Source organism: Mytilus californianus, unplaced genomic scaffold (assembly GCF_021869535.1).
Source record: "Mytilus californianus isolate M0D057914Y unplaced genomic scaffold, xbMytCali1.0.p SCAF_14, whole genome shotgun sequence".
Taxonomy (NCBI): domain Eukaryota; kingdom Metazoa; phylum Mollusca; class Bivalvia; order Mytilida; family Mytilidae; genus Mytilus; species Mytilus californianus.
In genome coordinates, this window is record NW_026262626.1 from 32940996 (window position 1) to 32957661 (window position 16666).

Sequence of the window (16666 nt, forward strand, 5' to 3'; positions counted from 1 at the left end):
TAAAATTTTGAGGCAATTACCCCCAAAATCAATCCCAGCCTTCCCTTTGTGGTATGGTACCATGCAGTACAATTTCAGAGAGATCCATACACTTGAACACAAGTAATTGTCTGGAAACTAAAAAAATGCTATTTTTGGCCCCTTTTTGGCCCCTTACTCCTTAAAGTTTTGGGCAATTACCCCCAAACTCAATTCCAGCTTTCCCTTTGTGATATGGAACCTTGTAATTCAATTTAAGAAAGATCCATACACTAACACACAAGTTATTATCATGAAACTAGAAAAATGCTTGTTTTTTGCCCCTTTTTTGGCCCCTAATTCCTAAAATTTTGAGGCAATTACCCCCAAAATCAATCCCAGCATTCCCTTTGTGATATGGAACCTTGTGGTACAATGTCAGAGAGATCCATACACTAACACACAAGTTATGTCTGGAAGTTACAAAAATGCTTATTTTTGGCCCCTTTTCAGTCCCTAATTCCTTAACTGTTGGTACCATAACCCCCAAAATCAATCCCAACCTTCCTTTTGTGGTATTGAAACTTATGGTAAAATTTCATGGAGATCCATTCACTTAAACTAAAGTTAGAGTGCGAAAACCAATGTGACTTCGGACAACGACGCCAAAGGATGACGACGACGACAACAACTGCGACGACGCCAACGTCATACCAATATACGACCAAAAAATTTTTAATTTTTGCGGTCGAATAAAAAACCAGCAAAATATTTCTCTAAAATCAGATATGATGTTATATCTATTTCCATATTATAATCAGATTTAAGTAATAGTTGCTAATATTGTTTCTTTCATGTGTAAAATAAAATGCTTCGCTGGGTGCAGCTTGATACGACCGTAGAGGTTGAACCCTGAACAGTTGGGGCAAGTATGGACACAACATTCAAGCTTGACACAGCTCTGAATTTGGATTGTGATTAAATATTTGACACAGCATAGGTTTCTGACACAGAAAGAATGTGGTCTAAGAACTTGAATTTTTTTAATTTACCTAGTATGGTCCAATGTCCAAAATCAAAATACATGGTTAGATTCAGCATATCAAAGAACCCCTTATATTCAATTTTTATTGAAATCAAACAAAGTTTAATTTTGGACCCCAACTTGGACAAACTTGAAAACTGGGCCCATAATAAAAAATCTAAACACATGTTTAGATTCAGCATTTCAAAGAACTCCAAGAATTCAATTTTTATTAAAATCAAACTAAGTTTAATTTTGGACCCTTTGGACCTTAATGTAGACCAATTTAAAAAACGGGACCCAAAATTAAAAATCTAAAAACACGGTTAGATTTGGCATATCAAAGAACCCCAATAATTAATTTTTGATGAAATCAAACAAAGTTTAATTTTGGACCCTTTTGACCTCAATATGAACCAATTTGATAGCAGTCCCACAAATAAAAAATATAAATACATGGTTAGATTCAGCATATCAAAGAACCCCATATTTTCAATTTTTGTTGAAATCAAACAAAGTTTAATTTTGGACCCCAATTTGGACCAACTTGAAAACTGGGCCAAAAATCTAAAATCTAAATACATGTTTAGATTCAGCATATCAAAGAACCCCATATATTCAATTTTTGTTGAAATCAAACAAAGTTTAATTTTGGACCCCAACTTGGACCAACTTGAAACTGGGCCCATAATCAAAAATCTAAACACATGTTTAGATTCAGCATATCAAAGAACCCCAAGAATTCAATTTTTGTTAAAATCAAACTAAGTTTAATTTTGGACCCTTTGGACCTTAATGTAGACCAATTTAAAAAACAGGACCCAAAATTAAAAATCTAAATACATGGTTAGATTTGGCATATCAAAGAACCCCAATAATTCAATTTTTGATGAAATCAAACAAAGTTTAATTTTGGACCCTTTTGACCTCAATATGAACCAATTTGATAGTGGGGTCCACAAATAAAAATCTAAATACATGGTTAGATTCAGCATATCAAAGAACCCCATATATTCAATTTTTGTTGAAATCAAACAAAGTTTAATTTTGGACCCCAATTTGGACCAACTTGAAAACTGGGCCAAAAATCAAAAATCTAAATACATATTTAGATTCAGCATATCAAAGAACCCCATATATTCAATTTTTGTTAAAATCAAACAAAGTTCAAATTTTGGACCCTTTGGACCTTAATGTAGACCAATTTAAAAACTGGACCCAAAATTAAAAATTTGAAATGAGAAAAAATTGACCCCCCACAATTTCTTTTTACCCCCCCCCCCCCCCTTTTTTTCCCAAAAAAAAATTCTTTTCCTCAAGATATGGTCATAATCTCAATTCAAATTTCCAATGGAGTTTGCAACCATAATTATCCATTTAAATTTACCATAGTGCTAAATTAATCTATTTTATAATAGAATTTAAAATATAGTTTCAAATCTTTCATATGGATTTTTTTGTAAAAAAAAAAGATGCAACATTTGCAGATAATTTTACTGGTCTTCCTTTATAAATATGCATTTCTTTAAACATAATTTAAAAGCAGTGAAAGGGAAGTAACCAAAACGTTGTATTTGGATTGCCTCCCTTACACTGTTTTAAATTATCTTAATTGTTCATTAACCATTACTTTATACATAATTTAAAAGCAGTGTAAGGGAGATAATTTCAATGATGTATTTGATTTATCTCCCTTACACTGCTTTAAATTATGTTTTGTACTAAAGTATTTGTCCATTAACCAGGACAACCTTGTTTTCCCCCTTTTTTGCCCCTAATTCCTAAACGGTTTGAGCCATAACCCCCCAAAGCAAATCCTAACCATCCCTTTGTGGTATGGAAACTTGTAGTATAATTTCAGAGAGATCCATACACTGTTCCACAGTTATTGTCTGGAAACTAGAAAATGCTTATTTTTGTCCCCTAATTCCTTAACTGTTGGTACCATTACCCCCAAAATCAATCCCCACCTTCCTTTTGTGGTATTGAACCTTATGGTAAAATTTCAAAGAGATCCATTCACTTAAACTAAAGTTAGAGTGCGAAAACCAATGTGTCTTCGGACGATGACGACGACGCCGGACGACGACGACGACGCCAACGTCATACCAATATACGACCGCAAAAATTTTTTGCGGTCGTATAAAAATAATACAGATCTGCAACTTATCTATCAATGTCAAAAACTTGATCTCATAATAAAAATAGATTATTTTCTAATTAAAAACAAGTTCAGATTCAGCACTTGAAAGAACCCTATATATATTTAGTTTATGTTCAAATATAACACACACTATCTGATTAATTTTCCCAGGGGACCTGCCCTTTATTTCATATGATTTGTTTTTTTGTCCCATACAAGGATATATATGGTTTAGGGGCAGGGATCTCGACCATTTACAAGTTCTTAAACAGGAAGAAGGTGAGAACGACTCCAAGGAACTCACCTTTTATTTCATTTCATTTGTTTTATTGTAACATACAAGAATATATATGGTTTCGCGGTAAGGATCTTGACCGTTTACAAGTTTTCAAAAAAAGGAGAGTAGGGGTTACCCCAGGGGACTTCCCCTAAATTTAATTTGCTTTATTTTATTGTCCCATACAAGAATATATATGGTTTAGGGGTGGGGATCTTAACTGTTTACAAGTTTTCAAAAAGAAGGGGTAGTGTTTACCCCCGTGGACTTCCCCTATATTTCATTTGATTTGATATATTGTCCCATACAAGAATATATATGGCTTCAGGGTGGGAATCTTGACCGTTTACAAGTTATAAAAAAAAAGGGGGGTAGGGGTTACCCCAATGGACTTCCCCTATATTTCATTTGATTAGTTTTATTGTCCCATACAAGAATATATATGGTTAAGGGGTGGGGATCTCGACCGTTTACAAGTTCTTAAGCAGAAAGAAGGTGGGGATGACCCCAGGGGACTTGACTTTTATTTCATTTAATTTGTTTTATTGTAACATACAAGAATATATATGATTTCAGGGTGGGGATCTTGACTGTATACAAGTTTTCAAAAAAAAAAAGGGGTGGGGGTTACCCCAGGGGACTTCCCCTAAATCTCAATTGATTTGTTTTATTGTCCCATACAAGAATATATATGGTTTAGGGGTGGGGATCTCAACCGTTTACAAGTTTTCAAAAAGAAGGGGGTGGGGTTTACCACTGGGACTTCCGTTAAATTTCATTTGATTTGTTTTATTGTCCCATACAAGAATATATATGGTTTAGGGGTGGGGATCTCAACTGTTTACAAGTTTTCAAAAAGAAGGGGTTGGGATTTACCCCCCCTGGACTTCATCTATATTTCATTTGATTTGAAATATTGTCCCATACAAGAATATATATGGTTTCTGGGTGGGAATCTTGACCGTTTACAAGCTATCAAAAAGAAGGGAGTGGGGGTTACCACAATGGACTTCTTCTATATTACATTTGATTTGTTTTATTGTCCCATACAAGAATATATATGGTTTAGGGGTGAGGGATCTTAACAGTTTACAAGTTCTTAAACAGGAAAAAGGTGGGGTGACCCCAGGGGACTCGACTTTTATTTCATTTGATTTGTTTTATTGTAATATACAAGAAGATATATGGTTTCAGGGTGGGGATCTTGACTGTTTACAAGTTTTCAAAAATAAGGGGGTGGTGTTTACCCTCATGGACTTCCCCTAAATTTTATTTGATTTGTTTTATTGTCAAATACAAGAATAAATATGGTTTAGGGGTGGGGATCTCAACCGTTTACAATTTCTCTAACAGAAGGGGGTGGGGGGTTACCACAATGGACTTCCTCTATATTTCATTTGATTTGTTTTATTGTCCCATACAAAAATATATATGGTTTAGGGGTGGGGATCTTGACCGTTTACAAGTTCTAAAACAGACATGCTTGGGGTGACCCCAGGGGACTCACCTTTTATTTCATTTGATTTGTAACATACAAGAATATATATGGTTTCAGGGTGGGGAGCTTGCACATTTACAAGTTTTCAAAAAAAAGGAGGGTGGCTGTGAATCCGAGGACTATCCCAATATTTCATTTGATTTGTTTTATTGTCCCATACAAGAATATATATGGTTTAGGAGTAGGGATCTCAACCGTTTACAAGACAAGAGTGGACACGCTGAAATGTCTCGCCTTCTTTACTAACCATTGATATTATGTTGATAGTCCTAAATGAAAGCTTTACTACAACTATTACATAAACTTAACATGATCCAAGAAAATAAAGTCAAGGTTATATAAACCAAACGAGAAATACATGTACACCTTACATTCATTCAATACACTAAATATAGTTGACCTATTGCTTATAGTTTCTAAGAAACAGACTTAACCAAGAAAACTATTAATTGACCAATGAATCGTGAAAATGAGGTCAAAGTCAGATGAACCATGCCAGGCAGACATGAACAGCTTACAATCCTTCCATACAACAAATATAGCTGACCTATTGCTTATAGTTTAAGAAAAACAGACTGAAACACATAAACTTAACACTGAGCAATGAACCGTGAAAATGAGGTCAAGGTCAAATAAAACCTGCAAGACTGACATGTACATCATAGAATATTTCCATACACCAAATATAGTTGACTTATTGCATATAGTATAAGAAAAAAGACCAAAACTCAAAAACTTAACTTTGACCACTGAACCACGAAAATGAGGTCAAAGTCAGATGACACCTGTCAGTTGGACATGTACACCTTACAATCATTCCATACACCAAATATATAGTAGACCTATTGCATAAAGTATAAGAAAAACGGACCAAAACACAAAAACTTAACTATAACCACTGAACCATGAAAATGAGGTCAAGGTCAGATGACACCTGCCAGCTAGACATGTACACCTTACAATCATTCCATACACCAAATATAGTAGACCTATTGCATACAGTATAAGAAAAACAGACCAAAACACAAAAACTTAACTATAACCACTGAACCATGAAAATGAGGTCAAGGTCAGATGACACCTGCCAGTTGGACATGTACACCTTACAGTCCTTCCATACACCGAATATACTAGACCTATTGCTTATAGTATCTGAGATATGGACTTGACCACCAAAACTTAACCTTGTTCACTGATCTATGAAATGAGGTCGAGGTCAAGTGAAAACTGTCTGACAGGCATGAGGACCTTTCAAGGTACACACATACTAAATATAGTTATCCTATTACTTATAATAAGAGAGAATTTAACATTACAAAAAATCTGAACTTTTTTTTTCAAGTAGTCACTGAACCATGAAAATGAGGTCAAGGACATTGGACATGTGACTGACGGAAAGTTCGTAACATGAGGCATCCATATACAAAGTATGAAGCATCCAGGTCTTTCACCTTCTAAAATATAAAGCTTTTAAGAAGTTAGCTAACGCCGCCGCCGCCGTACCGCCGCCTCCACCGGATCACTATCCCTATGTCGAGCTTTCTGCGACAAAAGTCGCAGGCTCGACAATAAAAGCACATTATAAATTGAAGGGGGGTAGGGGTAAGAACAGGGGTTCAAGTTAACATTTTGTACTGGAAGGTCCAGGACCTTTGACACTCCAAACTGAAAGGTCCACAACCTAAATCCCTTGTCCTACTTTTACATGAAATATTTCATAATTCAATAAGATACAAAATTAATGTGCTTTTGGAGTAAGGTTAGTTTGTTTCATCATATTTGAACTGCATGTGATGTTTCGTTTCTCATATAATGGGTTATTCAGCGAATAAACAGTTTACAACCTTCAATATTGAAATACTGCTTACACATCAACACCATTTTTGCACTGGATTTCAAGAATAAATTCATAGTCACTGAAGGGTTTCCCATTTTTGCAATACTGTATGCAGTGTTGAAAAGAACCTTATATCTATTTAACTGATCAGGCATATATTGCTGCTTGAGAATACATTGTCCAAGTTTAGTGTCTGACAATTAATCTTTAGACTTAAAATTTGGGTCACTTTCATGGATAAGATAAATGCTGAAGTGTCACTTGTATATTTTTATTGGGTCTATTTTAAGATTTTGTGTTCCCCTTACTTTCATTTTCTGAATGGATGGGGAACTTCTGGCAGTATGTGCATGACATTAGACCAGTTGATTTATCAAAATTTATCCCCTGCTTAGTATATTTCTATGATTTTGATTGGTTAACGCACGTCATTACAAAACCCATAGCCCCTGGAAGTTGCTAACCCATATACCCGGACATTGCTACCCATTACAACAGGGAACATCACGCCCGTTTTCCTTAGTTCCATGGTTGTTCCTTGTGAAATATCGATTTCTGTAGATTATCCATGATGTCTGTAATTAAATATTTAATCAAATAACGATTTTATCTTATTATGTCTATCATTTGCACTCATTTTAGTAAATGCATCACTTGGCTGCCACATTGTTACATTCACTATATGAAGCTTTTTGTCAAGTGAGCGCAGCGAACGAGTTCAAAAAGGCTTCATATTGTGTCGAGCAGATGTTATTTTACAATATAATTATGCAGACAACCAGAAAAACAATTTATCAGGTTGTATTTGGGTAGTCTGAATGTATTTCTTTGTTTCACCAGCAAATCGGAAGACAACTTGATAAGTTCGGGTCAAACTTATCAACCTCGGTTCTCTCGTTACAACATCAGTGATATGTCCTTGTCAATGTTATTAAGGCTGGGTCAACGTATTTGATGTCACAAAGCCGTGATATGCAATTTTATTAAGAGCTAAGCAGAGTCATACAGACAGAGGGACGATCAATAAAGTTACTTTTTATATACCTTGCAAAATTTCAGCTAAAAATGATTTGCACAATCACAATAACCTTTGTCTGTTTTACATACCCCTTGTTTTTTCTATTTACAATAATGACACCCAAATCAAATTTTAAACTGTGCATAAGGATGATAACAATATAGTTTAGATTCAAATCTACATCCTAATTTTAGAGGAGATAATGTTTAGAAAATCTTTACACCAAGAAATGAGAAAGCTTACATTGGTAGGACAAAATGAGCTTCAAAGAATGATTTTTTTGTTGTTGCAGAAAAAGAAATTACCAACCAACAAACTTTATTTACTCACTACATTGCTTTTGTTTGCTTGTTTATATTATAATTTTTGAGAGCTATTTTACCAGTTATCCCAAAACTACAGCTACTGACCTTTGCTAAGTCTGGAATATCTCCTTTATCTATCCCAACATTCTGTAAAGAGAAAGCATAAATATTGCTGAAAATTGAAATCCATAATCTCTAAAATTAATGATATTAACCATTAATAAGGACATAAAGTACTATAAGATTCTTGAAATGAGTTAAACAAAACACACTGACATCACAGAATACAGGAGTAAGGGTGTTACAACCAATTTCCTGCACGATTGTGTTTGTGAAAATAGCCATATACATGATTGTGTGTAACTCTACATGAAAAATTTGTTGGTTCCTCTGTATTTTTTTCCAAGAAAGACAATCAAGAAAATCTATAATAAGCCACTTAAAATCATTGATTCACCCTTCAGTGATTAATGGTGGTTTTTAAAATAACCATGATTCAAAGCATGTTAGGAATTTTGAGTTGTTTTCCTTGGCTTATAATAAGAAGATGATATGGTATGATTGCCAATGAGACCAAATGACATATAATTTTATTATAGTTTTCCAGGTAATTGCCAAAAACAACAAATTGCAACAAGAGTGCACATGTTTGAAATGCCTCCTCACCTGCTTAACTGATCAAGATTGAAATTATGTTGAATGTCTTATAAAAAGGTTATACAACAAGTATTACATACATTGTCATTATCAATTATTCATGTAAATGAGGTAAAGGTTAAATGAACTCTATCAGACAGATATGTACACCTTGCAATCATTTCATACACCACATATAGTTAACCTATTGCTTGTAGTATCTGAGAACAGAATTAAATCACAAAACTTAACCTTAACCAATGAACCATGAATACAAGGTCAAGGTCAGGTGAAACCTGACAGACAGACACATTATATTTATTCCATACACCAAATATTGACCTACTGTGTATAGTATCTGAGAAACTGACCTTACCATGAAAACTTCACATTGACCTATAAACCATGGAAATGAGGTCAAGGTCAAAGGAAACCTGCCAGACAGACATAAACACCTTACAATCATTCCATACACTAAATATAGTTGAAATATTGCTCATAGTATCATACTGACTTATTCACAAAAATTCTTCCTTCATCACCATCATGACCATGAAATGAGTTTGAGGTCAGGTGAACCCTGTGTGACAGACATGTAGACATTAAAAAGATCCTGTATTCCAAATATATTTATCCTATTACTTATAACAAGTGAGAAATATAATACATGAAAAAAAATTAGGTTTTTTTTTAAGCAGTCACTGAGCCATATTTTAAAATATAATCGCCAATAAAATGCTCCGCAGGGCGCAGCTTGATACGACCGCAGAGGTCGAACCCAGAACAGTTGGGGCAAGTATGGACACAACATTCAAGCTTGATACAGCTTTGCATTTGGATTGTGATTAAATATTTGACACAGCATAGGTTTCTGACACAGAATGAATGTGGTCTAAGAACTTAAAAATTTTAAATTGGACATTCACCTATTATGGTCCAATATCCAAAATCTAAGTACATGGTTAGATTCAGCATATCAAAGAACCCCAAGAATTCAATTTTTGATGAAATCAAACAAAGTTTAATTTTGGACCCTTTTGACCTCAATGTGGACAAAGTTGATAATGGGGCCCAAAAATCAAAAATCTAAATACATGGTTAGATTAAGCATATCAAAGAACCCCTATATATTCAATTTTTGTTGAAATCAAACAAAGTTTAATTTTGGACCCCGATTTGGACCAACTTGAAAACTGGGCCCATAATCAAAAATCTAAATACATGTTTAGATTCAGCATATCAAAGAACCCTAAGAATTAAATTTTTGCTAAAATCAAACTAAGTTTAATTTTGGACCCTTTGGACCTTAATGTAGACCAATTTGAAAACGGAACCAAAAATTAAGAATCTAAATACACGGTTAGATTCGGCATATCAAAGAACCCCAATAATTCAATTTTTGATGAAATCAAACAAAGTTTAATTTTGGACCCTTTGGACCTCAATGTGGACCAATTTAAAAACGGGGCCCAAAATCCTAAAACTAAATACACGGTTAGATTCAGCATTTTAAAGAACCCCAAGAATTCAAGAATAAAACCCCATTGAAATTGGTCAAGAAATAAGCAATTAATACGAAGTATCTTCTTTTGCACAATACTGTGCAATCAAATATTTCTTGCTATTGCGCAATACTGTACAATTGACAATTTCTTGCTATTGCGCAATATTGTGCTATTGAATATTTCTTGCTATTGCGCAATACTGTGCAATTGAAGATTTCTTGCTATTGCGCAATACTGTGCAATTGAAGATTTCTTGCTATTGTGCAATACTGTGCAATTGAAAATTTCTTGCTATTGCACAATACTTATTATGTAATAATTTACACATCCTGTTTGGTGTGTATCTCCTACCATATCATTATTATTTGCTTTTAAATATAAATAAAATGCTTCGCTGGGCGCAGCTTGATACGACCGCAGAGGTCGAACCCTGAACAGTTGGGGCAAGTATGGACACAACATTTAAGCTTGATACAGCTCTGAATTTGGATTGTGATTAAATATTTGACACAGCATAGGTTTCTGACACAGAAAGAATGTGGTCTAAGAACTTCAATTTTTTTAATTTACCTATTATGGTCCAATGTCCAAAATCAAAATACATGGTTAGATTCAGCATATCAAAGAACCCCATATATTCAATTTTTGTTGAAATCAAACAAACTTTAATTTTGGACCCCAACTTGGACAAACTTGAAAACTGGTCCCATAATCAAAAATCTAAACACATGTTTAGATTCAGCATATCAAAGTACCCCAAGAATTCAATTTTTGTTAAAATCAAACTAAGTTTAATTTTGGACCCTTTGGACCTTAATGTAGACCAATTTAAAAAACGGGACCCAAAATTAAAAATCTAAAAACACGGTTAGATTTGGCATATCAAAGAACCCCAATAATTCAATTTTTGATGAAATCAAACAAAGTTTAATTTTGGACCCTTTTGACCTAAATATGAACCAATTTGATAGCGGGTCCACAAAATAAAAAATCTAAATACATGGTAAGATTCAGCATATCAAAGAATCCCATATATTCAATTTTTGTTGAAATCAAACAAAGTTTAATTTTGGACCCCAATTTGGACCAACTTGAAAACTGGGCCAAAAATCTAAAATCTAAATACATGTTTAGATTCAGCATATCAAAGAACCCCATATATTCAATTTTTGTTGAAATCAAACAAAGTTTAATTTTGGACCCCAACTTGGACCAACTTGAAAACTGGTCCCATAATCAAAAATCTAAACACATGTTTAGATTCAGCATATCAAAGAACCCAAAAAATTCAATTTTTGTTAAAATCAAACTAAGTTTAATTTTGGACCCTTTGGACCTTAATGTAGACCAATTTAAAAAACGGGACCCAAAATTAAAAATCTAAAAACACGGTTAGATTTGGCATATCAAAGAACCCCAATAATTAAATTTTTGATGAAATCAAACAAAGTTTAATTTTGGACCCTTTTGATCTCAATATGAACCAATTTGATAGCGGGCCCACAAATAAAAAATCTAAATACATGGTAAGATTCAGCATATCAAAGAACCCCATATATTCAATTTTTGTTGAAATCAAACAAAGTTTAATTTTGGACCCCAATTTGGACCAACTTGAAAACTGGGCCAAAAATCTAAAATCTAAATACATGTTTAGATTCAGCATATCAAAGAACCCCATATATTCAATTTTTGTTGAAATCAAACAAAGTTTAATTTTGGACCCCAACTTGGACCAACTTGAAAACTGGGCCCATAATCAAAAATCTAAACACATGTTTAGATTCAGCATATCAAAGAACCCCAAGAATTCAATTTTTGTTAAAATCAAACTAAGTTTAATTTTGGACCCTTTGGACCTTAATGTAGACCAATTTAAAAACAGGACCCAAAATTAAAAATCTAAATACACGGTTAGATTTGGCATATCAAAGAACCCCAATAATTAAATTTTTGATGAAATCAAACAAAGTTTAATTTTGGACCCTTTTGACCTCAATATGAACCAATTTGATAGCGGGTCCACAAATAAAAAATCTAAATACATGGTTAGATTCAGCATATCAAAGAACCCCAAGAATTCAATTTTTGATGAAATCAAACAAAGTTTAATTTTGGACCCTTTTGACCTCAATGTGGACAAAGTTGATAACGGGGTCCAAAAATCAAAAATCTAAATACATGGTTAGATTCAGCATATCAAAGAACCCCATATATTCAATTTTTGTTGAAATCAAAAAAAGTTTAATTTTGGACCCCGATTTGGACCAACTTGAAAACTGGGCCCATAATCAAAAATCTAAATACATGTTTAGATTCAGCATATCAAAGAACCCTAAAAATTCAATTTTTGTTAAAATCAAACAAAGTTTAATTTTGGACCCTTTTGACCTTAATGTAGACCAATTTGAAAACGGAACCAAAAATTAAGAATCTAAATACACGGTTAGATTCGGCATATCAAAGAACCCCAATAATTCAATTTTTGATGAAATCAAACAAAGTTAAATTTTGGACCCTTTGGACCTCAGTGTGGACCAATTTAAAAACGGGGCCCAAAATCCAAAAACTTAATACACGGTTAGATTCAGCATATTAAAGAACCCCAAGAATTCAAGAATAAAACCCCATTGAAATTGATCAAGAAATAAGCAATTTATACGAAGTATCTTCTTTTGCACAATACTGTGCAATTGAATATTTCTTGCTATTGTGCAATACTGTACAATTGACAATTTCTTGCTATTGCGCTATATTGTGCTATTGGATATTTTTTGCTATTGCGCAATACTGTGCAATTGAAGATTTCTTGCTATTGCGCAATACTGTGCAATTGAAGATTTCTTGCTATTGTGCAATACTGTGCAATTGAAAATTTCTTGCTATTGCACAATACTTATTATATAATAATTTACACATCCTGTTTGGTGTGTATCTCCTACCATATCATTATTATTTGCTTTTATATATTAATCAGAAATAACCAACTTAAAATGGAAAATTTTAAAAGAAAAAAAAAAGGAAAAAAGAAAAAAAAAGAAACCCCCCCCCCCCCCCCAAATTTTTTGAACCCCCTTATGATTCATCACCCCCAAATTCAATCCCAGCCTTCCCTTTGTGGTATGGTACCTTGCAGTACAATTTCAGAGAGATCCATACACTTGAACACAAGTTATTGTCTGGAAACTAGAAAAATGCTTATTTTTGGCCCCTTTTTGGCCCCCTATTCCTAAACGTTTCGGGCAATTACCCACAAACTCAATTCCAGCTTTCCCTTTGTGATATGGAACCTTGTAGTACAATTTCAGAAATATCCAAACACTTACACACAAGTTATTGTCATGAAACTAGAAAAATGCTTGTTTTTTGCCCCTTTTTTGGCCCCTAATTCGTTAAATTTTGAGGCAATTACCCCCAAAATCAATTACAGCCTCCCTTTGTGATATGGAACCTTGTGGTACAATGTCAGAGAGATCCATACACTTACACACAAGTTATTGTCTGGAAGTTACAAAAATGCTTATTTTTGGCCCCTTTTTGGCCCCTAATTCCTTAACTGTTGGTACCATAACCCCCAAAATCAATCCCAACCTTCCTTTCGTGGTATTGAACCTTATGGTAAAATTTCATGGAGATCCATTCACTTAAACTAAAGTTAGAGTGCGAAAACCAATGTGTCTTCGGACGACGCCAGACGACGACGACGACGACGACGACGACGACGACGACGACGACAACGACGACGACGACGACGACGACGCCAACGTCATACCAATATACGACCAAAAAATTTTCAATTTTTGCGGTCATATAATCAGAAATAACCAACTTAAAATGGAAAATTTTAAAAGAAAAAAAAAAGGAAAAAAAGAAAAAAAAGGAAAACCCCCCCCCCCAAATTTTTTGAACCCCCTTATGATTCATCACCCCCAAACTCAATCCCAGCCTTCCCTTTGTGGTATGGTACCTTGCAGTACAATTTCAGAGAGATCCATACACTTGAACACAAGTTATTGTCTGGAAACTAGAAAAATGTGTTTTTTGGCCCCAAATTCCTAAACGTTTAGGGCAATTACCCCCAAACTCAAACCCAGCTTTCCCTTTGTGATATGGAACCTTGTAGTACAACTTCAGAAAGATCCATACACTTACACACAAGTTATTGTACTGAAACTAGAAAAATGCTTGTTTTTGCCCCTTTTTGGCCCCTAATTCCTAAAATATTGAGGCAATTACCCCCATCATCAATCCCAGCCTTCCCTTTGTGGTATGGTACCTTGCAGTACAATTTCAGAGAGATCCATACACTTGAACACAAGTTATTGTCTGGAAACTAGAAAAATGTGTTTTTTGGCCCCTTTTTGGCCCCCAATTACTAAACGTTTAGGCAATTACCCCCAAACTCAATTCCAGCTTTCCCTTTGTGGTATGGAACCTTGTAGTACAATTTCAGAAAGATCCATACACTTACACACAAGTGATTGTCATGAAACTAGAAAAATGCTTGTTTTTTGCCCCTTTTTTGGCCCCTAATTCCTAAAATTTTGAGGCAAATACCCCCAAAATCAATCCCAGCATTCCTTTTGTGATATGGAACCTTGTGGTACAATGTCAGAGAGATCCATACACTAACACACAAGTTATGTCTGGAAGTTACAAAAATGCTTATTTTTGGCCCCTTTTTGGCCCCTTTATTCCTTTACTGTTGGTACCATAACCCCCAAAATCAATCCCAACCTTCCTTTTGTGGTATTGAACCTTGTGGTAAAATTTCATAGAGATCCATTCACTTAAACTAAAGTTAGAGTGCGAAAACCAATGTGTCTTCGGACGACGACGACAACGACGACGACGCCAACTTCAAACCAATATACGACCACAAAAATTTTTTGGCGGTTGTATAAAAACAAAAGATAGTGGTACTTAAAAATAGTCATTTAAGGACAATTATGCCTATAAGGAGTCATCTCAAATTAAGGTCTAATTGAATGTAGCAAGATTTTGACATCCTCAGCTTTTTTGCCCCTGAAATTTTCTATAAAAAGATATTACTAAGGATCATTGTTGATAAGTTTGGTTCCAATTGGTCAAAAGTTTTCCGAGGAAAACATTTATGTAAAAGTTAAAGGATGAAGAATTCTAGATGTGATACATGAGATGACAGAGGAAGGACAACAGATGATGGATGCCAAGCGGTGAGAATTTCTCACATTGGCCATTTGGACCATGTTAGCTAAAAATAGGCACACAAAGTCATTCATAGAGAATACTTCTGATAAGGAGTCACTGACAAAATTGTCCATTTGACTTATTTGAAGATCTTGTCTTTGCTATTTACAGTTTCTCTCTATCTCTTACTATATAGAGATATAGGTGTTCATGTTGCTAAGTCTTATTTTTCTATGTTTTGTTTTGTATACTGTTGTTTGTATTTTGGTCACCATGGCATTGTCAGTTTTGTTTTTGACTTATGAATTTGATTACACCTTGGTATTGTTTACCCCTCTTATATAATTTTTAAGATAGTAGCAAAAAAAAAACAACAAAGAAATTATTAGAAATCAGCATTTAAGGGAACTAAATCCCGACTGAGCTTTGGTTAAAATGAACAATAGGTAGATCTTGACATTCTGTCATCTTCAGCTGTATAGAATAATTGCTGTGCTTTAAATATGAATTAGAAATTTATTGTAGTCTCCAAAGTGTTTTCCCTGCTACTAATGCATTTGTTTTAATTGCTTTGTTATCTATAATTATTATATTATTGTTTGTTGCTGTTTTAATTTTGAATATAGTATGGCATGTCACCAATGCATTATTGTATATTTATGTTTATATAACCTCTTGTACACAGATAGTGTTAGAGCTAATTAAGTGTTTTGTCTTGTTTCGTTAGAAGCTAATTAAGTGTTTTGTCTTGTTTTGTGAAAATGCTTTTATTTTACCCCTATGTTCTTATTTTTAGCAATGGTGTCCATGTTGATCAGCAGATGGGTTCGTCAGACACAAACTTATAAACAAGATACCATTAGGATGATGGTGGCCAAGTTTGGTTTCAACTAGCATGGTAGTTTTAGAAGAGAAGATTTTGTAAAAGTCAACCAATGACAGACAAGTGATAAGAATAGCTCACACTGTCACTTAGGCCAGTTGAGCTAAACCTCACTTTTGAAAGACTATGTCTAATGATTTTGGCTATGTTTTACTTATTTGTACCTCATCTATCTGATCATTTTAGATCATTTTAGTACATGTAGTTAAACTTTTCTCTTGAGTTCCATCAGCAGGTGGCTACGATAAAAGGGGTTCAGATTGATGGTGGAGAGAGAAATACATGTAGATGCATTACATTTAATGACGGGGGAAATGAGAAATTAGACCAGTGGTCAATTTTGAAAGGGAGCTTGAAGAAGTTCAATAAATACCACTGGTTTTCTGAGACTACTCCCATATTCAGTGAGTAGT

The 16666-nt window shown here is 34.2% G+C and overlaps 1 protein-coding gene and 1 long non-coding RNA gene across 4 annotated transcripts in view; one reads left to right on the plus strand and one right to left on the minus strand.

Annotated features, from left to right (window-relative positions):
• The window catches only part of LOC127724673 (phosphatidylinositol-binding clathrin assembly protein LAP-like), a 488025-nt gene that overhangs the window by 238572 nt on the left and 232787 nt on the right, over positions 1 to 16666 (minus strand). Inside the window, exon 9 of the mRNA XM_052231711.1 lies at positions 8166 to 8207. Coding sequence (XP_052087671.1) covers positions 8166 to 8207 — 42 coding nt within the window. The remainder of the gene's footprint in view (positions 1 to 8165; positions 8208 to 16666) is intronic.
• LOC127724764 (uncharacterized) overlaps positions 1 to 16666 on the plus strand; it is a 567962-nt gene that overhangs the window by 143312 nt on the left and 407984 nt on the right. The gene's annotated exons all lie outside the window — the stretch shown is intronic.